This window comes from Carcharhinus amblyrhynchos, chromosome 19, assembly GCF_965287045.1.
Source record: "Carcharhinus amblyrhynchos chromosome 19, sCarAmb.v2.hapA, whole genome shotgun sequence".
Lineage (NCBI taxonomy): Eukaryota > Metazoa > Chordata > Chondrichthyes > Carcharhiniformes > Carcharhinidae > Carcharhinus > Carcharhinus amblyrhynchos.
In genome coordinates, this window is record NC_137342.1 from 35,139,493 (window position 1) to 35,164,286 (window position 24,794).

Consider the following 24,794-nt stretch of genomic DNA (forward strand, 5'->3'; position numbering starts at 1 on the left):
TAGATTGGCATTGTTAAACAATGTAACATGGTCTACTTGACTGACATGCTCAGCTACAATGAAAATGATTTAAAACAATAACTGCCCTAGTCCAAATTATCTATGTACATCAGCTTTGTAATTTTTAGTCTATTGTCTAAAGTATGACTCCATTTGATCATTCATGAGGTGAGTGTGACAGTCCTTGACAACAACGCCACATTCAACCTAGTGTGTGGCAAAGAGCCCTAGCAAAACTGGAATCAATGAGCACCAGGTGGCAAACTCACTGCTGGTTGGAGCCATACCTGGTACATAGGAAGATGGTTATTGTGGTTGGTCAGTCATCTCAGCTTCAAGACATCTCTGCAGGAGTCCGTCAGGGTAATAAGCTAAACTCACCATCTTCACTGCTTCACCCCTCTATCGTAAAAGTTCAGAGTTGGGAATATTCACCAATGATTGCACAATGTTCAGTACCATTTGTGACTCCTCAGATATTGAAGCAGTCCATACTCAAAATGCAACAAAACCTGAACAATATCCAGGCTTAGGCTGACAAGTAACATTCACACCACACAAATGCCAGGCAATGACCATCACCAATGAGATACAAACCACTGCCCCTTGACATTCAATGTTACCATCACTGAATCCCCCACTGTCAACTTCCTTGGACTTGCCATTGACCAAAAACTCAACTGGACATTAACACAGTAGGTACAAGAGCAGATGGGAGGCTAGGTATACTGCAGCAAATAACTCACCACCTGACTCCCCAGAGCCTATCCACCATCTACAATGCATGAGTCAGGAATGTGATGGAATACTCCCACTTGCCAGGATGAGTACAACTCCAACAACACTCAATAAGCTCAAAATGATTGGCACCACTAACATCCACTCCCCTCTACCACTGACACTCAGTAACAGTAGTGTGTACTATCTACAAGATGCACTGCAATAATTCAAAGATCCTTAGACAGCACCTTCCAAATCCACAACCACTTCCATCTAGAAGGACAAGGGCAGAAGATATATGGGAACACCACCACCTGCAAGTTCTCCTCCAAGTTACTCACCATCCTAACTTGGAAATATATTGCCGTTCCATCACAGTCGCTGGGTCAAAATCCTGGAATTCCCTTTCTAACTGCATTGTGGCTTAGCCCACAGCAATTCAAGGTAGCGGCTTACCCCACCTTCTCAAGGGCAACTAGGAGGCAATAAAATGCTGTCTAGCCCGTGACACCCACGTCGCACAAAATGAATTAAAAAAAATTAACTTCATAAGTAATGGACATTCAGGTCATTATTGCTGGGAAAGTTGGAAGCTGTGTGTTCCAGTCCATAGCTTAAACAGAGGTGAAGAACTTTGCAAATAGGCCCACAAAGCCACAAACATTAGAGCTACAAGGTTAAGTGTTTAATCAAAACAGAAGTTAAATACCACAAATAATGTTATAACTCTAACAGAGCGGTATTGCAGAAGAGGAATGACAAGTTTACCCAAGGTATGACAAGAATTAAATATTGGTTTCAGGCAAAGAACAAAGCAGGGCACAGGAAACAGACCCTTTGGCCCTACAAGCCCATGCCACCCATTTTAAACACTCTGCAAGTGCCTTATTCAAGTCTTTCTTCTGCCTACAACTTTTGTCTACATCTAGTGGATTCCACAATAAAGGGGTGCAAATTTAGGGAATTATGTGCGCCAGATTAAGGGAGATCCAATTCAGGGACAATTTATTGACACCAATCAGCCTAAAAGCACATTTTTGGAGTGTGGGAGGAAACTGGAGCACTTGGAGAAAACCCACACAAGCACAAGGAGAATGTGCAAACTCCCAGACATTGGCCCAAGCCGGAGATCCGATCCAGGGCCCTGTAACTGCACAGCAAACAGTGACTGTCAGAGCTGTTGTGTTGCCCGTCAATTGGTCCAGTTTAAGCGTACACTAGACGTGAAGCACTAGGCAATTCTCATTTAGGATCTCCCCCATTCCCTTAGGCTCTAAACAATTCCCCTCCTTTGTCCCTGAGAGGTCTGATTTTTTTCCCCCCTCTTAAAAGCTCTTTTCTTCCTAACATATGAATAAAATGCCTTTGGATTATCCTTCATCTTGTCTGCCAAGACCATTTCATGACCTCTTTTTTTCCCCCCAAGTCCCCGTTTGAGTTCTCTCCTACTCTGTATTCCTCCGGAGCTCTCTCCGTTCTCAGTTGCCTGGACCTAACATACACCTCTCATTTCTGATCAATCCTTGAACTGGTTAAGTATTCCGATGGAACAAAGAACTACGTTTTTGTTTTAAAGGTCACATCAGGAAGTTGGTGCTGCAGCTTGCCTGTGATATGTTGAATGATTATAATCTAAAACTTGATAAATTTATTCACCAGCCTTGAATATTAGAGCATAATTAGGTTGCTCCACAGAACCTAATGTTTAGAAAGTATCAAAATTACTGTTCTAAGACCATCTGAAACTCATATTGACTGACAAGTACCCAGCCATTGTGATACAAAAGTTTTTAAACCGAGATGATGTTTGAAAAGTTTGCTGATCATTTCCTGAATCTAGCTTCCTCTTGGAATACTCTGGCAATGAGTTAAAGAGCAATACACACTATACTTTGACTGTATGCACTAGGCTTCATAAGCCTGCCATCTACAGGATAATCTGGAGAGATGCTCAGTTTGATGCAGCAAGCCCAATTTAGAAACCATCCCCTTCAATCCACAGGATCTGAAATTTCCATTGATATATTCACCTAACAAGGACAATTAACCCTCTGAACTTCTACATCTTTGACCTACATACATGATTCATTTTCCTGTACAAATTGCCACATTAAAATAACTGCAACTGAAAATGTGAATATACAACACTACATCCAATCCCATACCATCACTGCAAGAAAGCATAATAAGCAAGACAAAAAAAAAATCTACATTCTAAATGAAGACATGACTAAAAATGGAGTGAGGAGTTGTATGCCTATCTTTACCATCTTCCCACCATTAACTCTTATCTGATTAAAATTAGACAGTTGATCACTAGTTTGTGACTAGAATACATCTGAAAAATGACTCAAAATAATTCATTGGTTATCAAACAATGGTTACTCCTGTTGGCATTTGAGGACTGTTGTGCTTCATATTCTTATTCCGTTTAGTTTCAATGTCTCTGGTTGGTGTAGTTAACATCTGCTAAAGAGAGCTGGCAAGTACGTTTGTTGATTAATATGGACAGCAAGAGGTCCAAATGCTCAACAAGTATGAAGACAATACAGAAAAGTAAAGTATGCAAGACTGGGGTGGAAAAAATCTGATCCAAGAACTACAATTGGAACAGGAAAAGTTGGCAATCCACAACACTGGAGGACTAGAACAAAAACTGCAAAAGAAAATCAGAAGTGGGACTTAGTAAAATAAATGACCACACTCTATTTAAAAAAGACTTTATTGAGGATTAGAATTCAATTCAAAGCAGACAGGCAAACATTTTACATGGAGAAAATATACTACTAATGTTGACATATCAAAAACTTGCTATTTACTGACACTTCAAGTACAGTGCGAGTGACAGCTTAGACCTGCCTTTTGGCCACAGGCAGCAAGACAATGGTTAAATGGATTTGTGAAAGTATATAGCAAACACGTGCTGAATATTCCAGTGGTGCACTGCAAATGATATTTTTTAGAAAAAAAAAAATCACACCTTCCTGGTCACATGATAAGAGCAGCAATTCAATTTACAAACATGTGCATCTGCCCTTTTCACCCAATTAGATGCATGTCAATTAGATTTGACTGGCAGATTTGGACCCCTCCCTCAAACTAAACCATCTTTCAGTTCTTATTTAGTTTTCTCTGCTTACGAAGTGCTGGTTTTCCCAGGGACACTTAAAATATAAAAGGCAGTAATTGCCCGATACCTTTCCCATGTAATCAGTCAGCTACAGGCATTAAACACTGGTTATTTAATTCAAGAAATGCAACATCCAAGTCCAAACTAGTCCTTACAATTGAAATTTTGCTCATGCATCAGGTGAAATGCATTTAGGATTTTTTCTGTAAAAACAAACAAATCTCTCCAATTTACAGATACCGATTTTGAATCAGAGGTTTGTAGCTACCAAACTAGATTTAACTAATATTTAAAAAAGGACATTTACAAAATCTAAACATATTCACCTCCATTGCCAACAAGAAAATAATCTAATCCACTTTTGGCAGGAAGATTGGCCAATTTACACAGGGTTTGGGAGGTGGGATATGAAGCTTCAGTGTACCAAAATCATGGTGCTGTTGGTATAAAATGAGCATGACAAAATACTCCACTGAAGTTAATTACTACAATTCCAGGCATTCTTTTGAAACCCCCCCAGTTATATTTCACCTTCATTATGTTAGTCCAGTTTATAACTCACTCACAGGTACCCTTCATCCTAAAATAATAAACTCCTCGAATAGATGCCAGTCTGTAATTGGATGTTACTGCCCATTTAGTTTTAAAAATAAATCTAATGTTTGCTGAAGGAAAGACTCCAAATGTCTCCAAAAGCAGGGAGAAGGAATATCAAAATTGCTGTGGTACAAAGGAAGGAGATGGACACTAGAAACTCAACTCTCAACTTCAAGACAGGCATCCAAAAGGACATGTCCATTAAGATTGTCATTAGGAATTAGAGAATAGTTGTCCTCCTGGTTATGCAATCAGCTCAATGTAAAGTGAAATGTGATTTGACAATTATACGTCACCAGGAGCCACTTTTGAGACTGAAAAAAACCAGTCAAATTAATTGTCAGAGCAGATTAAAATTCAACATTCGATATCTTACCATTATGCAACTTCTTAGAACCTTCTTCTGCCATTAATGCCTCTTGTTTTGGGACCTACACATCTTTGTTGCAACCTCTCCTTGCTCCCACCAATCACTGACCTTCTACTCTGCTTCATGCCTTCTTATACAGTATATAATCCACCATGTTTCTCCCAGCTCTGAAAAGTCACGCAGACTTGAAACATTAACTTTTTTGCCCTCCATAGATGCTGCCAGACTTGAGTTTTTGCAATATTTTATGCTTTTGTTTGATATGACTTAACAGGGAGGAAAAATGTTGGAGAACATGAATCTCATTTTCCCTTCAAGAGCTTCAATAAACTGTATCCAATGCTTGGAATTGGGCATTTCATTGGAGGGTACTGGTGACTCCTTATTGTCACAGACCAATTGGAATAAATGCCCTGTTTTGGTGCTATAATTTCTGTTATGAAGGTCAGATTGTTATATTTGAGAGTGCGTGGAAGACAGGCAAAGCACTACAGTATACATTTACAAAGGCATTGCTTGTTTTTAGTGGTAAAAACAAAAGGAGGAAATGATGGATCTTAAACTCAAAACAAAAAACACATGTCAATGTTTTGGATGCAAGGCTTAATGACAGATCACACTGGAAAACAGCAGTTGCTTTCAAATGCTAGCAGCACAGGCAACGAAAGAATCCACAACTGATTAATACATGAATACAGATCAGAGCTGTAGTAGGAAAAAGTCAGACTATAGCTATTCTTAATATGGTGTGTAGCTTGAAACACCAAAGATACCAAGAATTTTAAGCATGTCTCTGCAGCCTAACCACACCACATAGTTAAACTCGCATCAACAAATCGATCATACACACTAAAGGAAACCACAAAAGCTGTGCAGTAGCTTTGATGTACGTTTCCTGTTTCCTTCCCTCACCTCCCACAGATGATTGTTAGTTGTGAGCGCAAGTGGAAGAATTCACAAGATTCATGGCTTATTCCCCCAAACTTTACACACCAACATCACCCATGTACTTTTAAACACCAATTTAGTCAAATGCAAAAAATGCAAATTATAGTCCTAAAGATTAGTCAGCATCAACCTCAATATTAGCCAACTTTTTGTTTTCCAGCTCAAATGAAAGGTCATCCACTCAAAACACTGTCAGTTTCTTTCTACACAGATGCTGTCTGGTCTACTGGGTGTTCCCAGCATTTTCTATTTTTTTAAAATCAAACTGAACAGTGCATTCACCATGTGCACATAAATGCATTAAAACTAAGAAAAATGAACTACAGGTCTCATTGTGTACAAATATAACACTGAATTTACTTAGTGACTAGATGTAGGTGCTTTTTAATAGTATGTTATTCTGTGATTGTTTATATTAAATCTCTCCAAATATACATTTTCTCCTCAAAATACAGGACAACAAAATGGCCAGTAAAGTTACAGGGCAATATTTCATGTTAACCTTGGACACAAGTTACAATTCGAGGGCTGCCTGCTTAGTTTAATGTTCAGCAGAATGGAGCACCTGCTTCCCCCCATCCCAGAGATTAACTCGCCTTAAAACCAACTGGATTAAAAAATACAACATATTGTTTATTTCTAACATTTTGTTACACTTTAAGCTGTAGAAGGCAGCATGAGATCAGTGAAAGGTTGAATTGGTATCAAAAAAAATTGTTTAATCACATGATCAATATTATGTTGAATTATTATGCCTTCAGAATGAGCCCAACTGGTTCATGACCAGGGCAAAAAAAAAGTATTGATATAACTAATACTCAGTCCATGTGATTGCCTGGGGAAATTACATGATGGTTAAGGCAGTGGATGGAAATTAGGGCAAGTTGATGATACTCTGGCCATCAAGTGTGAAGCAAGCTCATGGACCAGCTGGTCTTTACTATCTCTATTCTGACTGATGCATAACATTATTCAAAAACAATTAAGATCAGCTTTTCTGGCCTTCAGTTTCATGCACGTTAATAGGTTGATTCTACTCCCTCAAGTTGTTTGTGGCAGTACATTACAGGATGGTGGAAAGCTGTATAACACAGTGTAACAGATGACCAAGGTAATTTACTGAGGTGTATCTGGTTCCCAGCGTTTGTGTATCTACATGTACTTGGCAATTGTACAAATACACCTGTTGTTAGGGTATGAAATATGTGATTTGATCAAAAAACACTTCCATAAATTGAAGCAATTTTCAATTTTATGCACAAGCAATTGGTCTAGACTGCTAGAAGTCAGGCCATGAGACTTTTTATAAAGTAGACTTTGCGTGGGATTAGAAGTTCTGAAGTCAGCCAATCAAAGAAGAAACAAATACAAAAATAAATGTAGTTAGGTTCTACACATACATGGGAAGTAAATATATATCAGTAATTACACGCCACTTTCCAGGCACAAGATGGCCACTTCATTTCAGCCACCAACTCCTTTCTCTGCTTCCGAATAAAGCTCAGTTAACAACCTGAGAACAGAACACCGAGTTAAACAGCAAATTGTAAAAAATAAATTATCCCTTCTTCATGGAATGGATTCTTGTTTGTTCTCTGCAGTAGTTATCTACATACTTAGAACTCATCATGTCTTACTAAGGCCTCTCCGAAGTCTGTGGCTTGACTCCCCACAAACAGATCATACTTTTTGACTATTTCTTCTTTTGTGAGTTTTCCATCCTACAACAGATTGGAAGACGAACAATTACATGAGAGTCATCTATTCATGGCAGAACAGCTTTTGAAGAACAAGGAATGACCTCTTGGATACATAAATCCCATCCACCATTTAAACCCTTCTCCCTGGAAAGGTATTCAATTGCCTCCGATTTACTGAATTCTCCACTTCAATGTGTTCCCCTCAACTTTTTCCATATTTTCTCTTCAGTAAAAAGATGCTTGCTCAACATCTGTGCTAATACTTGAATAAGTTTGGAATTTTTAAAACTGGTCTTTAATTGGAATTAAGAACGTAAGAAATAGGAGCAGGAGTAGGCCATCTAGCCTGCCCCGCCATTCAATAAGATCATGTCGTGGCTCAGTTCCACATTCCCGCCCTCTTCCCATAACCCTTAATCCCCTTGCCTATCAAAAACCTATCAACCCGCGTCTTAAAAATATTGAGCGAGGCAGCCTCCACCACTTCAACAGGCAGAGAATTCCAGAGATTCCAGGAATTGGAGCTGTAAATACAGTTAGTTGTAACAATTTCCACCTAATTTGAGGAAAACCACAATTTTCCACTCGCTAACTACAGTAGAGAAAAAACTGATATCCTATTCCTCCTCAGAGTACTCAATGAAAAAAAATTGGTTGCATATTCTCAACCATCTCATATGGTGAGGGTTTTACAGAAGCTAGCAGCCTCTAGAAGATCCCTTGGTCATGTTTTCATCTATGTTGGGTTAGGATCCTGATCTCCACTGTTTTAGAAGGTTCCAGAGCCTCACCATGTCTTAAGATGCTGCTCAGAGGCATTTCAATCATGAGAACAAGTACTCGAGCTGATTTTTCTGCCTCCACATTGCTGCTCCATCCCAATACACTGATCTGTCCATTTTGGGACAAAATTTGCAGTTATTACATGCTTTAATGCTTGCCACTCACCTACTTTAACAAGCCCTTAAAGCCTACCACACATTAGACACAAGCCTGATCAGTGTGGTTTGGGATTCATTTTTATCAATTTGCATGAAACATTTTGGACCTCCTACTGTTTTAAAGGGTGCCATCTAAATGCAAATTGTTAACTGTTAAAAATCACAGAACCACCTGTTTAGACTAAGTGAGGATCACATAAGGGGATTTTAGGGTATTTCAAAGTGGGTGAGAGAGACAGAGGCAGAGAAATTTAAGGATATTCTAGAGCCTAGGTCCTAAGCAGCTGCAAGCTCAGCCAGCTATGGGGAATTGATGAAAATTGCACTAATAGGACTTTTTTTTCTTTAAAGGATTGTGAGCATCACTGGTAAGGCCAGCATTTGTTGTCCCCAATTGCCTTTGAACTGAATGGCAATTCAGAGTCAACCTACACTGCTGTGGGACTACCGTCACATGTAGGCAGACCAGGTATGTACAGCAGATTTCCTGCCCCAAAGGATATTAGTGAACCAGATGGATTTTCACAACAATCAATAGTTTTGTGGTCATTATTGGACTTACAATTCCAGATTTTTATTGAATTCTATTTTCACCATCTACCAATGAGGGGATTTGAACCCAGGTCCCCACTAGTCCAGTGCCACTATGCCCACCCGCCCCACTAAAACATTTGATAGTCAAAAATGCAAAACTAAACAAGCAACATGCACACAGAGAAAATGCTGGAAAATCTCAGCACGTCCGACAACATCTCGGGGGGGGGGGGGGGGGGGAGGAAATAGGGTCCAACTTTTATAGTCTAGATGAACCTTCTTAACATTCTGACGAAATGTCATCTAAATTTGAAATGTTGGCTTTATTCTTTACACACAGAGTTAGATCTGCTCAGGTTTTCCAGCATTTTCTGTTTTTTGTTTCAGATTCCAGCATCTGCAGTATTTTGCTTTTATCTTAGTGAGAAGTAACATGCACAGCTCACCTTATTTTCATCAGATTCATAGACAAGGTGGCGGGCTTCAGCTTCAGCATGGTCATAGTCAGCTGGCAAGATCCAGTCTTTGGTTTCATCCTTGTCCATTTTGCCATCTTTGTTGCGGTCTCTGAACTCAGTGAACTGCTCACGCTCAGTTTTGACCCACTCTGGCTCATGGCCATCACTGTCCGCAGTGTACATATCACCTAAAAAAAATGGACGGTCAGACATGTGCACAACATTTTCCTTTGATCTTCTTGATACCTGTTCCTAGATAACAAAGCTATTTTTGCTTAATCATATTGATACAGCATGAAAAGTATTAATGTGGTTCATACTCAAACAAACAACACACATCTCAGCACCAAAGAGCTCCTCTTCCATATTGTCAGTTGAATTACTGCAGGTAAAAAAGCATATCTCTCTTCCTTCCTATTCTGTTTACAATAACGCAAGTACTTAATTGGGTGTAAACCATTTAAAAAGTGTCCTGTGGCCATGAGAAATGCTATATAAATGCAACTTCCTCTACCCATTCAGGTAATTGCAACATTCAAAACACAAGTTACTCTGTATCAACCCCATATCTCACCTCTCCACAGACCCCTGAACCAATCTTAGCCACTTCTCCTAATTTTCTCTTTGCAGCTCACATTCTGTTCACGGCCCCGAGATGGTCAGTCAGATATATAACGCGACAGCTACTGCAAAACCTTTGAGTTTGTGGCTTCTGGTGTAGTTGACTATAATCTACCTCTATGACCCACCTCCAGTATATCCTTCATTAGTCTATATACTGCGCAAGGTCTCACAGGAGATGCTGCCACAGCCAAACATTCATACAAGCAATTATTAATAGCTGATCAGAGCAACTTTGTGTTCAGTTCTTAAAAGGTTTCCAACACTCTACTTACCAATATACTCCTCCAGATCAATGAATCCATCTCCATTCTTATCGATGTCTTCCATGGTTTCCTGCCAGAGAAATAATAATGTATGTCAGAAAACAGAAATTCTACATAAGCAAAGTCTGATCTCTATTAAAGTTGATGTATAACATTACAAAAATCTATTTTTTGGACAGTGAGCCCAGTCTAATGATCCAAAAATCAGACTTTTGTAATACAGCATGCATCAATTTTAATAGAGTAACATTAAAAAAAACACTTGGACAATTCAGCTTTGCTGATGGTGCACTGGTCTATACCTATGCTCAGAGCAACCTTTAACCCTGACCTGAACAAGCTGACCCAAATTCCGAGACAGCGCAGTTCAGAAGTTGATGAAGGTAGAAGGATAATCTTGAAAATCTAACAAGAACGGATACCAGCAGTTTCATGGGAGCCAGTGTTACTGAGGAGACAAGAGTATTTTTGTTAGGTTTCTGTCTTGGGGATTAGCCAAATGGACCGCAGTGATGTTTTCTTATTGTTAGGTGCTTCATGAACCAACAATGAAAATGTATCACAGGCCCCATTACTTAGTTCTAGCCAGCTGCATAATTTCAAGACAGTCAGATCTATACTTCTAACCCATCCCTCAGATACTCTTCACTTCTGTAAATTGATAGATTAAATGATCAAAAAGATCATGTTAGAAAATACATAAAGAAAAAGTGAAAGATATGCAAATAAGGTTAGATGAAGCAGCGTGAAAAGGAGGCTTGGATACAGCATGAACCAACGACACTGAATGGCTTGTTTCTATGCTGTAAATATTACGCAAGGTTAAATTAGAGCTGGGAGAAAACTTTGCATTATCAAAGCACTGACCAGCACAACAATGTCCTTCATGTGGTCATATTCTTCTGGGTGCAAGAAGGCAGTGAATTCCTCTTTTGTGGCAAACAGGTCACCATTCTGGTCAGCCCTTTTGAACCGACGCTCATCTCTTGCCATCATCTGTTTGTAGTTGTAGCCATCATCAGCATCCACATCATCTATGGAGATCAAACAGGTAGGGAAGAAGGGCACGAGGGAAAAAAATAATTCCAATATTAGTAAACAGGTTGAAAACGAAGTGGAGAGAATGTCAAGTTCCAGATAAAGTTCCGTAACTGGCTGTGATCGACTACTGAAACAAGAAGTATTTTAATATGCTAGTCTGTAAAGTACTTAATTCTTGCCTTTGGTGCTACTCTACAGCAGAAATTGCTGCTGTGAACAGGACTTCACACTTTCTCGTTATGTCCATATGCAAATAAAAAGGGAGAACCAGAAGGGCCTATTGTGTATTAGCCTATTAAAAAAAAATCAAAACAGATTCATTTCTCAGTGAACTTTCCTTCTATTTATGTTTTTTTAGAAAATGGACTCACCAAGAGTGATGCTTGATGGTGGTAGTGGTGGTGTTGTGGGGATTTCTCAAGACTTGAACTGACAAGTTCTAAGTTTGTGACAGAAGTCATTTAAACAGGATAAGCCCCTTCACAATGGTACAATGAATAATTAGTGATTGCTTGCACACCAGCCAGCAGGCTGATCACCATACATTTCCCACATGCTAATTCTCAACTGCAAATTTTTTTGTATATTAAATGTTCAATTTTAAAGGAACATTGTAGAACAAAGATTACAACATTCTAAATTGCAGTGCAGAAAATGCAACATCTATAATTCAATTTATGACAGGACTCTAATAAAATGGTCCAACCAAAACTACAACTCAAGGCACTTTTTCATGAGATTTGCCAACTCACAATTCATCCACCTTCAATGAGCAGAAGTCCAAGTTAGAATATTTAGCTACACAACTCCTAAGATTTGCTTCTTATACCATACTTATATACAAGAGTGGTAATCAATCTGTTCTCTTAACTAAAGAACTACACAAGATAGATTTGTGGTGCTCAATGACAAAACCACATCTGAATTACCTCGTGCACATGTCCCACTAAGCTGATCATTTGGTTGTAAAAATAGTTACAGAACTTTGAAAAAATATATTTGTTCAGCAAATTTCCCCACCCTTCTCCATTATTCTAAATCTCTGTGCACTTTTACAAGTAATTATGTACGTTATTGTAGTCGATCAACACTATTTATTCCAGCTAGATTTGCTGTCACTGACCAAAGATAATGCTTTACAGCATTACAATAAAATATTGCATCCAAACAGATAAATGTTCTCTTTACATACAAAATCATTGCTGTTGGTTCCAAAGAAGTCACATTTTCATGTAGGGGATGCAGTAGAAATGGTTGCGAGCTTCAAGTTTTTAGGTGTGCAGATCACCAACAACCTGTCCTGGTGCCCCCATGCTGACACTAGAGAGTTAAGAAAGCCCATCAACACCTCTATGTTCTCAGAAGACTAAGGAAATTTGGCATCTCAGCTACAACTCTCACCAACTTTTACAGATGCATCATAGAAAGCATTCTTTCTGGTTGCATCACAGCTTGGTGGTGTGGCTCATGCTCTGCCCAAGAACACAAGAAATTACAAAAGGTCATGAATGTAGCCCAATTCATCACCAAACCAGTCTCCCATCTATTGATGGTCTACACTTCCCACTGCCTCAGCCAGCATAATTAAGGACCCCATGCACCCTGGACATTCTCCCTTCCACTTTCTTCCATTGGGAAAAAGACACAAAAGTCTGACGTCACATACCAACTGACTCAAGAACAGCTTCTTCCCTACTGCTGTCAGACTTTTGAATGGACTTACCTTGCATTAAGTTGATCTTTCTCTACACCCTAGCTACGACTAACACTACATTCTGCACTCTCTCGTTTCCTTCTCTATGAATGGTATGTTTTGTAGGCATGCAAGAAATAATACTTTTCACTATGTTAATACATGTGACAATAATAAATCAAAAATTTTCACAAATTTTTGCCAGGGATAGAATGGATTTACACAGTGCTAGATACAAAAGGCAAAGAGATTATGGTGTTAATGTGGGAAAGTGTGTCCGAAGTAAAAGATCAGCATTTTTTTTTAAATATATGGTGCAGCAGCCTCAAAAACAGCCTACTCTTGTTATTAGGCCAAATAAAGTTAAGCTCCTTCTACTTGGTCTAATTTCAAGAAGCCAACCCAACCTGCTAGCCGTGTTATGAATGCACCTTACTTGACCATCAAGTCCTGGAGTCGGACTCTAACCAGGAACTTCTGGTTCAGAGACAGGGATGCCACCCATTGCATCACAAGACCTCCTGTGGTAGTGGGTAGAACTGTGGATATTCTGGAAGGAAGTAACCTGGAGAAAGGTGCAGCCATTCTACCCCACTGCTCAAGTCTTAAAATTAAAGTTAAAGTTAATCAGGAATGTAATAGTGAAACACCTTTTCCACACAAAAGGGTAGGAAAAATTTTGAACTTGTTTCCACAGAAACCTACAAAGGCAGCTGAGATAATTGAAATTTAAGACCGAGATTGGCAGAGTTTTGTAGACAATATGGAACAAAACTAGCTAAAATGGAGTGAGGCACAGACAGATCAGCCACAATCAAACAATGATGGAACAGACACAATGGCTTATTCCTTTTCCTATACCCATGATTAAGTAGCCAACCAAGTCACTGATCTTTACATATATGTAAAGTTGTCACTTGGTCCAGGTAGAAGGTCTTCAGAAGCAACAGGGGGTGGTGGGGGGGTGTGACATGGGACAGAGGGAAGGAGGAGGAAAGAGCACATCTGATTAAAAAATGCAGTTAAGGAAATTATGAATGTAATTTTTCTGAAGACATGGACCTTGACTGTTAAATTACTGACCTCCACAGGGTAGATTAGAAGTTGAAGTCTCCAGTGATACCAGGAACATCAGAAGTCCTAGATATTGAATCACTCCTGCAACTGATAGCAGGGTGTTTAGCACCATAACTCCTTGTTCCGTTGACTGTCACTGACCCCTTCCCCTTTATTATTAGCATGCAGCTCATGTCCGCCCCGCTGCTGCTTCTTACCCAAGTAGTAGCCGTATGTTACGTTTCTGTATTCTTCCCAGGAGACAAGCCCATCCTGGTTACTGTCGAAATCTGGCCACTGGCGCCCAACATTCTCGAAGATGTACCTCTTCTGAGCCCGCTTTATCCAGGCCTTCAGCTCTGCCTCCGTCACAAATCCGTCCTTATCCTCATCTATTTTATCTACTATCATTCTAGAGACAAAAAAAAATGTGCAGATGGCAAAGTCAGACTCAGAACCTTAAAGGGTTGTCAAAAAAACCTACCTAACAGGGACCCGTAAGTCGCATTTTTGTACTCTTCCCAGGACACGAGGCCATCGCTGTCTAGATCATGACCTTTCCACTGACGGTCGACATCCTCATAAGTCCAACGCTTTTGTGCAAATTTAATCCATTGCTTAAGCTCCTCTTCTGTGACAAACCCATCCTTGTCTCCGTCGATTTTATCTACAATTTTTCTGTTGGGAGAGTCAGAAAACCCGGGAAAGATTAGGAAGAGGAGCTTGGAGAAACTGATCAATAGGCACTTCTACACTCAATGTAGGGGATTCTGGAACATTACACTGAAGCTGACACTTCTGTGGGGTGCAGTCGTCTATTTAGTTTGCCATCCCAGCAAAGATGAGGGTATGGCAATTTATAAGAGACATTAAAATTTCAATTGTGGATTTGAGTGAAAACCAGATTGAATTGTGTTGCCATCCAGTAAATCAATCAACTGCAAGAATACTGCTTGTACATCTATCTTTTCAGCACCCTTTTATATAAAGTGCCTTTGTTGAAGACAGTTACATTTACAGTGCAGATTTGGGATAGGAAGGATCACACAGCATCTAAGAAAAAAAAACTGTCAGCCTTCATATCATCAGATATTGTTAGTATTAGTAAAATGATGCCATCTTCTCCAAGGCAATGACTTGTGCTGGGTATGGCAGGATTTCCTCCAACACCTCATCCAATTGGCTATTCTTGAGTGCCCATTTATTTGACTAAAGGGAGTTAAACAAAAAAGGTGTCACTACCTTCACTAGATGTCAATATACTTCCATTCCGATCTGCTTACTCAAAGATGAATCTTGGCTGATTTCCTTCAATTCTCCAGTATGGGTAAAAAGATTAATTTAATGCCCCAGTGCTCCCAATCAGCCAATTATATAAACTAGGAACTGACTCTGTGGCTCTGTAACTACAGGGAAATCCAAAAGACAATTTAAAAAATATTTACACAATTATTTCACCTGTAGAACCACAGTTAAATGCCAGCTCTTTTATAAATCAGCCTGTCACCAAGATGTTTGAATGTGGGCAAACTCAACCATTTGGCATGTCCATTACAAATCACCAAACTTTACAAATGCAACTATAGAGAGCATTTTTTTTGGTTGCATCACAGCTTGGTATGGCTCCTGCTCTGTCCAAGACAACAAGAAACCACAAAGTGTTGTGAACAAAGCCCAATCCATCACGCAAACCAGTCTCATTCTTTTATGCTGTCTGCACTTGCCGCTGCCTTGGAAAAGCAGCCGGCACAGTAAGGACTCTATACTTTCTTCCATTGGAAAAAACATTTTTTTTTGTTTACTTTATTCCAAGTCAAATTAAAGCCAATTCAGAGTCCCAACAAGTTGGGACATTCCCGATCCAAGCTGACAAGACAGGGCTCTCACCTCCTGTCTTGGGCTTGATCTACATGATCCAAGCTGATTGGAGTAGGTGTAGCTCCTCCTCCAAGGCTTGATCTAATTCGCATCTTAGCCAAAAGGCCGAGATGCCGCTTTAAAAAATTGCTTCAAAAGGAGCTGAAATGTAACCTAATGACTTCAATCAAGTGCAGCATGTCGATACTACACTTGATCTTAGCCAAAAGGCCGAGCTCGCACCTCGGTTAAACCTCATCAGCTACTGGCGCTGTGAGCAGCAGTGCTAACCACTGAAAAAGATACAAAAGTCTGAGGTCATGTACCAACTGACTCAAGAATAGCTTCTTCCCTGCTGCCATCAGATTTTTAAAGTGGACCTACCTCATTTTAAGTTAATCTTTCTCTGCACCCTATTACTGTAACACTACATTCTGTTTTCCTTCTCCAAGTAAGGTGCGCTTTACCTATGTAGTGTGCAAGAAATAATACTTTTTCAAGTTTTTTTTGTGTCCAGATCACCAACAACCTGTCCTGACCATAAATATTCACAACCTATAACTGAAGAGAGTCAGATATTGCTGGAGTAGGGAAAATGTAGAAGGGATGCTAAATGGTAGCAATTTCTAAACTTTTACGCAAACGTTGATCTGGTCTGCGACAACTTAATGCCATGATCAAATTTACATTACATATTTGTTCGGATATTGCATATTGCATTTTATTGCCAAATGGATACATTTCTTAAGAGTGGCACAGTATTACAGGAAAACGAAGGCTGCATTTGTTGCCAACGCCACACATTTGCAATTCTAATCCTGAGCGTTGTATAGTTTTACAGCTATCACTTTCTGACAGCCAAGATAGCATAATTTGTCAAGATAGTGATCTCCCACAAAATGAATGGGATTCCTATTTCTGCTATCAATTTTATCTACATTCAAATCACAATCTAATACATATGCAGTCTGTATGCTAAAGGAAACCAAGCAGTGTCTGTTCATCATGAATCTCAAACATACTCTGTCTCTAATCTTAGCTCTTTCCTGAGACGTATTGGTGACTCAGAAGTACCTTTGGGTTCAGATTAATTTGCCTGGGCTGGCAAGCTTCTTTCCTTTCTTGAGCTGTTTTCTCAGCCTTTGATTTAAGAAAAAGATTTCTGGCAGTCTGGGCACAGCAGAATGATGTCTGCACAGAGATGTATACACATGCAGACAGTCATTTCATATTGGCAGTGGAAAATAAATAGTCAAGATCCAGTGCAGGCCATCAAGAAACCCAGGTTTAAAGCCCAGCTTGGAACTCCAATTTAACTGAATTTCTGTTGAAGGCTATACAGATAACCTATAGCACCTTTAAATGTAGAAGAATATTCCATAGCACTTCACTTGCAGTCTGACAAAAAGCAGCAAAAAGGAAATTAGGAGAAGATGGAGGTACATTGAACTAGATTTCTAATGAGGTTTTCAAAAGTGAGGAAGGAAGTATCAAGGGCTCTGGGCAACAATTGATGGAGGAAGGAATTGTTATGCCACTGATGGTTGGTTGGGTCAACAGTTAGATCAGAATTGAAAGCTTAGAATATGTAAGCTGCAATTCGGCTTGACATAAAAAAAACACATGCTAATTTGAGAATTTTAAGTCAATGCCTCGAGGGACAAGGAACTTGCAAAGTCAGAAATCAAAAGGTTGTTCTTGCACACAGGGACAAGATGATCAAGTATTGCCTCAAACAAAGAAGTGTTAAGTTGCAAACTGCAGAAAAGGCCATGAACTATCAGGAGGCAAATAAAAGTAAAACATTCAGTTTCAACTTCAGAATGCTGGCAAATGAACCCAGTTTTCAAGTATGTCCTAGTGATTCACTGTTATACAATGAGCTTAAAGATAGCAAGTTACTCAGTTAACATACATTTTCGTCACATTACTTCCATAAGAGAAAGAGACTTCACCTCCTTTTCACATGAGCGAATTACTGGCTCAAGTATTAGCTCCATGTGTAAACACTATCCCACACCCAAGTGACTAGTCTTCATATTTCAAACCTCAATAGTAAATGAGGAAAATACATACCCTCATTACCTGAGCAATTTTCTTATGGGACCCATTTGTACAATGATCATGGTTGAGCACTGTGCATAATTCAAGCTAGCTGTCCTAGCTCAGAGACTAGCTGCAACACACCTCCTACCAACCCAGGCAAAGTCAGCAAACTCAGAGGATCCAACGTATTACATCCCCAAAATCTGAGAATGGGTCATTAAATAACAGCCGTTTACAAGGACAATGTTATATTTTACTGCACGGTATTCTTGTATATCTGAACTGGACAGAAGCATGTATAAATCTATCCCATGACCAAAAGCCAAAATCCCATGACCAAATGCTGTAAAGAATCATAGAAAATAAATTTGTTTCTGGCTCTAGAAAAATATTCCAAATGAATATCTTTGCTCTTAAACCATCAGATTATATTTTCCTGTTTGAGGGAACAAGACAGCACACCCTGAAGCTTCAAGTAGATTTACTGCCTGACTTTGTGACCCAGGGAAGTGAGATATGCATTTACCTGTTCTCCTTGTCTGCATACATTTGGACACTATACTAGACAGTCCTGCTGAAAGTGTTGAATGCCACTGAAATTCAGCACCTTTTCCGATTCACTCTTAAAATTTTAAGACCCCATTCTGAAGGGGGAATCCTAGCAGCAAGGAAGGGTAAAAGCACAATCAAACCAACATTACCCACAGTTGTGGCATAGGGAGTTGAAATGGATGACACTACTGGCTTTTGTAAACTATATATTTCAGAGAACATTCAATAACAATCAGAATAAGGGGAGTTAGATGACCTGGCTACTTATTTCTGCAGAGGAAGCCAACAAATGGACTACTTAAATTCTGCTCTCCAAGTTTTGTTTATTTTTAAAAATAAGAATGTCAAATCCAGATAAGTAGAACTGATTTGAAGCTTCTAACCCTCTGCTGTTAATGACCAACAGCCAAGGAGTCTCATCTATTTCTACAGTGCGGGTCAATGCATCATTGCTCAGAAAACTGCAACCATATTGGCGCATTCAACTCCCATAGAAGGGAGCTGTTCATCTTTAAATGGTACAGAATGCAACTCACATTCTGATAGTCCCCATATATCTAGTGGTCCAAGATCCAAAATCACAGTGCTTATAGTGCCAAATGAAATAAAAATGTTAGCCATGTGCAATAGCTAACGCAAGCCATTACATTTTCTGACATGTTCTTACGCACCCAAGTCTCTCTTTGCTCTCCTCAGGAGTGAGCTGGTCGAATGTCTTTGCCTCCTCAGCTCCAAGGAAGGCATCGTGGTCGTATTCAAAGTTCTCAGAGTCATCGTGCACCTTGTCACTCAGCTCCTTCTCATGGAAGGTACGATCCTTCTTTTCAGTAGGTTTGCTCAGAGCGTAAACACCACACATGGTGAGGTACAGAACCAGCTTTGTTAAACCCATCATGTCTGTTGTCTTTCTGAAAGGAAAGAAGAGTATTAAACCACCCCCCCAAAAGGTTGGTCATGTATGTGAACAATTGTGATGCTGAACAAAAGAAGAGGGAGGAGTTAAATAAATGAAGTCATTATTTGCTGGAATTTAAATTAAAAAGAAAACTTGATACCAAGAACACTGGGGCTTTGTAAGAGCAGCGATCAAGTTTTGTTCAATTGCCTTAGCATTCTGCCAGCTCTTCCCATGTTGGTAATCAGATGAGCCATGCCTATCGAGTGATTGTGTAGTAGATTTACTTTTTCATTGACATTTGAATGAATATTCCTGCAACTAACTTGCTGCAGCTGTATAGGGCATTGGTGAGGCCGCAGCTGGAGTACTGTGTGCAGTTTTGGGCGCCGCACCTGCGCAAGGATATTTTGGCCCTGGAGGGAGTGCAGAGGAGGTTTACTAGGCTGATACCGGAGTTGAGGGGGTTGAGCTATGAGGAGAGGCTGAATAAACTAGGCTTGTACTCGTTAGAGTTTAGAAGAATGAGGGGAGATCTCATTGAGACGTATAAGATGATGAATGGGATGGATAGGATAGAGGTGGAGAGACTCTTCCCGCTCAAAAAAGACAGTAGGACTAGGGGGCACAGCCTCAAGATAAAGGGGAGGCGGTTTAGAACAGAGTTGAGGAGGAACTTCTTCACTCAAAGGGTGGTGAATCTCTGGAATTCTCTGCCCGTTGAAGTGGTGGAGGCTGCCTCGCTAAATATTTTTAAGAAGCGGGTTGATGGGTTCTTGATAAAAGAGGGGATTAAGGGTTATGGGGAGAGGGCGGGAAAGTGGAACTGAGCCACGACAGATCAGCCATGATCTTATTGAATGGCGGGGCAGGCTCGAAGGGCTAGATGGCCTACTCCTGCTCCTATTTCTTATGTTCTTATGTAACAAAGGTTCCAGTTTCTGATTGCCATCTAGTAACCAATGTTTGCTGCAGAATGTGCACATGGCTGACAGTCGTGGCCAGAATTTGATTTGGCTGCAATGCCTCCCACGTTGGCCAATTTGGTGATGTATTACAGGACATTTGACATCTATGGGTACCACATTCCACAGGAGGAGATAAAAAGCTGGGCATCAAAACTCAGTCACTTCAGTGCTGTGACATTGAAGATAGTTTTTATGATGCAAAACCTTTAAGAGTCTGTATTTGCTGAAGAGGACTCAAAAAAATCTGATGGGGTTATTTGAAGAGGAACTGGGGTGCTCTCCAGGTGTTCCAGCCTACTTTTATCTCTCCACCAAAAGAAGAACAGGTTATTTATCTCATTCTGTATCTTCTGGCTGTCATATTTCCCTACAAAAATAGTGACTGCACTTCAAAATGTAATTCACAGACTAAAAAGCTTTGAATATCAAGGATGTGAAAGACACTTAATAAATCCGATTCATTTGTTTCGTAAGCAAACCCAACCAAAGTAGATCTTAAAACTCAATTTCCTTAAAATGACTGATCAGTGTCCTTTCTATGAATTCCGCTTTACTCAAAATTTTCACTGTTAGTCATTATCACAATAAGACAATGCGGTTAAAGAATCAAATGTCTTCATGTCGCTGCTTCAAATACTAAAAAAGGTGCTGTTAGAACTCAATACCAGGAAAATAATTTGTGGATAAAAGTCCAAATGTAACTGGATTTGTAAAAATGATCCAACAAGAAGCATAGATGCTGGTTATATTCTCAGTTAGTTAAAAAAGGTGGAAACTGATGCAGCTAGCTCACCAGGATTCAACACCATGCTAAATACAACCAAAGAAAAAGGTCTATTAGCTATGATTTAAATCTTTTTGGGCAAGCAAGTCTCAACCATTGCAGGTTATTAGAATATGACCATTCCTTCCATACACACAAGGACACTCATTTAATTAGACCCTCTGGTCCACCTCAAAACAACTTTCTTTTCCTAACATCATCCACATAGCTCTATCCTGGCAATAAAAAAACTATTTCCTCAACTTGCATCATATGCATTTCTTGAACTGTTGCCATTTCCCTGAAACTTTTAGATTTCTTCTTTCAGGCTGATCCACATTCCTTCCTGACCTCACAATAAGGTTCCTTAATGTGCAGACTACTCCATTCACTCTACAAAAAAAAGTGCTGGGTTATATAAAAAAACTGTAATTAACACAATGCTTGAACATCTTGGGGTATCTTGATCAACTGAGTCCATACCTCGCTGCAACATTACAGCTACCTCATTAATAGAAGTGCAGCTTCATGCATAACCCGTTCTCCTATGGAATTTTAGCATCAATTTACTCGAGAAAATCTAGCACCATAGGTAAGATGGTGGCATAGTGTTAACCTTTAGCAATCCAGAGGTCTAGGCAAAGGTTCTGCGGATACAAGTTCAGTTAACAAGCCTGGAATTGACAACCAGTATCAGTAATGAGGATCATGAAACGATCACTGTTGGTGAAAACCCATCTGGTTTATTACTGTTCTTAACGTAGGAAATCTTCTGTTCATACCCAATCTGACCTACATTTTAACACCCACCTCAGAAATATAGTTGACACTTAGCAAGCCATTCAGTGGTACCAGAAGACTACAGAAAGAACCGCAGCAGTTCAAGGCAGAAGCTCACCATCACTCTCAAGGGAAATAGGGGATGAGTAACAAATACTGGCCTAACCAGTGACACCCACATCCCAGAATCATTGTGATTTTCAGTCTTTTTAAGTTTGTGCTTAAAAATAACCAGCATCATTCTGCGCTAATGCCTAATACTATGGTTAATCAACCATCACATTGAAGTACAATCTATCTATCCTGTGACACTCAAATTGTCCCCAGCACCAGCGCACAAGCCAATGTCATACAATTCACAATGCTCACCAAAATCTGAGCTTTGATATTCCTTTGTGTGCTGCTGGCTATGATCAATCTCAAAACATTTACCACTGTGCTTCATCGGAAGATTGGGGTGGTGCTGAGGTCAGAATTTTTCAAGGTGGGGCCTCGTTACAGCTGAAAGCAGCTCTTTGCTTTGTAATGCCACATAGTGATGCAATGTAATGCCACAGACGATACAACAGGGCCTATACCTCGACATGAAACTACACTTCAAGAGTTACCATTGTGACATTACAACAGTAATTATGCTTCAAGAGTACTTCATTGGCATTAGGATGTCTGGAGGTCAAGTCAGACAATGTAAATGCAAGTCCCTCTATTATATCCAGTTATAAAGATCAAAAGTGGATTTCTTTCAGGCGGAGGACAATCACTTGAAACTCAATACCACTTTTCAGTGACAAACCATGAAAAAGGAAGTATTGAAACTTTCACAAGTCTTATCAGATATCTCTGAAGATAAATTTCTCTACCACATTATGGATTTATGTATTAATAAGTGCAATCATTGCTTTTATCCACATATCAAATGGGACTGTGAGAGACTACAGATACCATCACACACACACAAAAAAAATCTGTCAACAGGAATTTATATACACAAACTTCCTTTTCAGGCATACTAAGTGAATCCCTCTTATTTCTTTCACCCCCCGATTCATGAAAATTGGCACCTCAGAGTAGTACTTTTTCATAGGAAAAGTCCACTTCAGATTGTTGTCCATGTGCATCATCAACATCATCAAGCATCACAGCCAATACCATACTGCACTATCCCATTTTACAACTCAGGAGAGAGAATCTCTCCCTAGTTCAAAGATGCTGAGCCAGTTGCTACATCCTGGCAGAGAACAGGCAGCCAAGTACAGGGTCAAACTTGGAACCTAGCTAGTAGACAGACTTAATTCCACATTGGGTAGCAAATCTTTCTGGTTAATCTAAACACAAACACAGATCGAGGGAAGAATTAAAATGATTCCCTTGTCCAAGAGTAAGTGAGTCTACAAGTGGCACATTTATGCTTGATTAACTCTTATTTATAGTTAAAGCATTCAAAAACTAGAAACCTAGGGATCTATAATGATCTTGGTCTCCATTCCAAAAACTGACCTGAGAGTGCAACACAAAATCTTTAGGGCGAGATATTAAACCTAGGTCCCATTTGCCCTCTTAAAATGGCCACGTGGTAGCCACTGGTCTCTTACTCCTAAGTCTTGGAATGGGAGTAAGAAGTCTCACAACACTAGGCTAAAGTCTAACAGTCTATTTGGAATCACAAGCTTTTGGAGCACTGCTCCTTCATCAGGTGGCTCAAAGTGGAGAGGATCTCCAAGGAGATCACTTATTTTGACACACACTAACTTGATAAAGGAGCAGTAGTCCAAAAGCTCATGATTCCAAATAAACTTGTTGGACTGTAATCTGGTGTTGAGACTTCTTATTGTGCTTCTTAGGGTGAGTATAACATTATTCAAAAAGCAGATCCCCTGTGTTCTGGCCAATATCTAAACCTTAATCATCAAAACAGGCTACCTGATCATTTAGCTCAATCATGTTTATGGAATCTTCTGACAAATTAGTTGCTGCCTCTACGTATTTCTAATTACTAATCAGAAATACATTTATTTGGTACACCCCAAGTTTGTGAAAAATATAAGTTTTTTTTGAGTAGCAAAAATATTATACTACCCAACTTGAAAGCAACAAAATCTAACTGTTCAGGCTGAAATGTTATTTAGCCCGCTTTTGACCAACCCTCAAATTTAAGATCAAAAGTGGGGGAATCCAGTTGCAAGTACAAAGGTCAATCCTACATTCTCAAAAAGGGAGCACTTGCCCAATGGTCCTCTGATGTAAATTAATTTGGTAACTGTGTTGTAACATTGAATAATTAACAATCTAACGGTTCAGTGGCTTAAATGCAATTTACCTCCGATAGAAAATTATCATTTCTGTAAACTTGAAATTGAAATTTTACCCACTGAAAAACAATACTTAACCCAAGCATGCGGCATACTTCATTCACCCTGTATCAGCTAGATTTGCAGATACCTTGCAGGTAATTTAGTAGTCAATTGGCATCATAATCATTAGTATTAAAGCATTAATTATAATTAAATTAAACATCATTACCAGATCTCTCAGCCCCCTGTCTCCTGGACACTCACTCTGAAGGGGTCCACCGGAAATTGCCCACCCCTGCTCCGAAACGGAAATAAACGCACTCCGCTGGCCAATCAGCGCGCGCCGCACACCTTCCCGCCTCTCTTCGGACGCCACATCGGTGAGCCCCCATTGGTGGGTTTCCGCAAGCACTGCCATTGGTCGCAAACCGCCACGTCGCGCGCCCGGTTGTCTCGCTGCGCGGGTGAAGCGCGAGCCCCAGAGTCCGCGCCGGCGCAGTTCCGTCAGCCACTCGGACAATGGGTGGTCACCATGGGAGCCGAGGGTGGGAGGAGGGAATGGGAACG

General features: G+C 39.9%; 1 protein-coding gene across 3 annotated transcripts; it reads right to left on the bottom strand.

The window, feature by feature from the left end:
* Positions 1-3,426: 3,426 nt before the first annotated feature.
* On the bottom strand, positions 3,427-24,529 carry LOC145355453 (calumenin-like). Of its 3 annotated transcripts, none has more exons than XM_080207576.1 (7): positions 24,457-24,529; positions 19,202-19,438; positions 14,294-14,487; positions 11,153-11,319; positions 10,295-10,355; positions 9,387-9,586; positions 3,427-7,486 (listed from the first exon to the last, which is right to left on the bottom strand). In XM_080207576.1, the coding sequence occupies exons 2-7, from the start codon at positions 19,423-19,425 to the stop codon at positions 7,382-7,384; spliced, it is 951 nt and encodes a 316-aa protein (XP_080063702.1). In that variant the 5' UTR covers positions 19,426-19,438; positions 24,457-24,529; the 3' UTR covers positions 3,427-7,381. The 3 variants fall into 3 exon arrangements, with proteins under 3 accessions (XP_080063702.1, XP_080063701.1, XP_080063703.1); XM_080207575.1 differs by lacking the exon at positions 14,294-14,487 and adding an exon at positions 14,560-14,753; XM_080207577.1 differs by lacking the exon at positions 14,294-14,487 and adding an exon at positions 14,560-14,753 and having other exon boundaries at positions 19,202-19,434; positions 24,457-24,512.
* Positions 24,530-24,794: the final 265 nt, after the last annotated feature.

Bases quoted from the DNA above. Each gene is read 5' to 3' on its own strand.
- LOC145355453 (XM_080207576.1), bottom strand. From the start codon at position 19,425: ATGATGGGTTTAACAAAGCTGGTTCTGTACCTCACCATGTGTGGTGTT. The intron at 11,320-14,293 runs GTAAGAAGCAGC...TGATCTCCATAG, and splicing joins AACATACGGCTACTACTTGG to ATGATGTGGATGCTGATGAT. The intron at 10,356-11,152 runs GTCAGTGCTTTG...TTTCTCTGGCAG, and splicing joins TGAAGGACATTGTTGTGCTG to GAAACCATGGAAGACATCGA.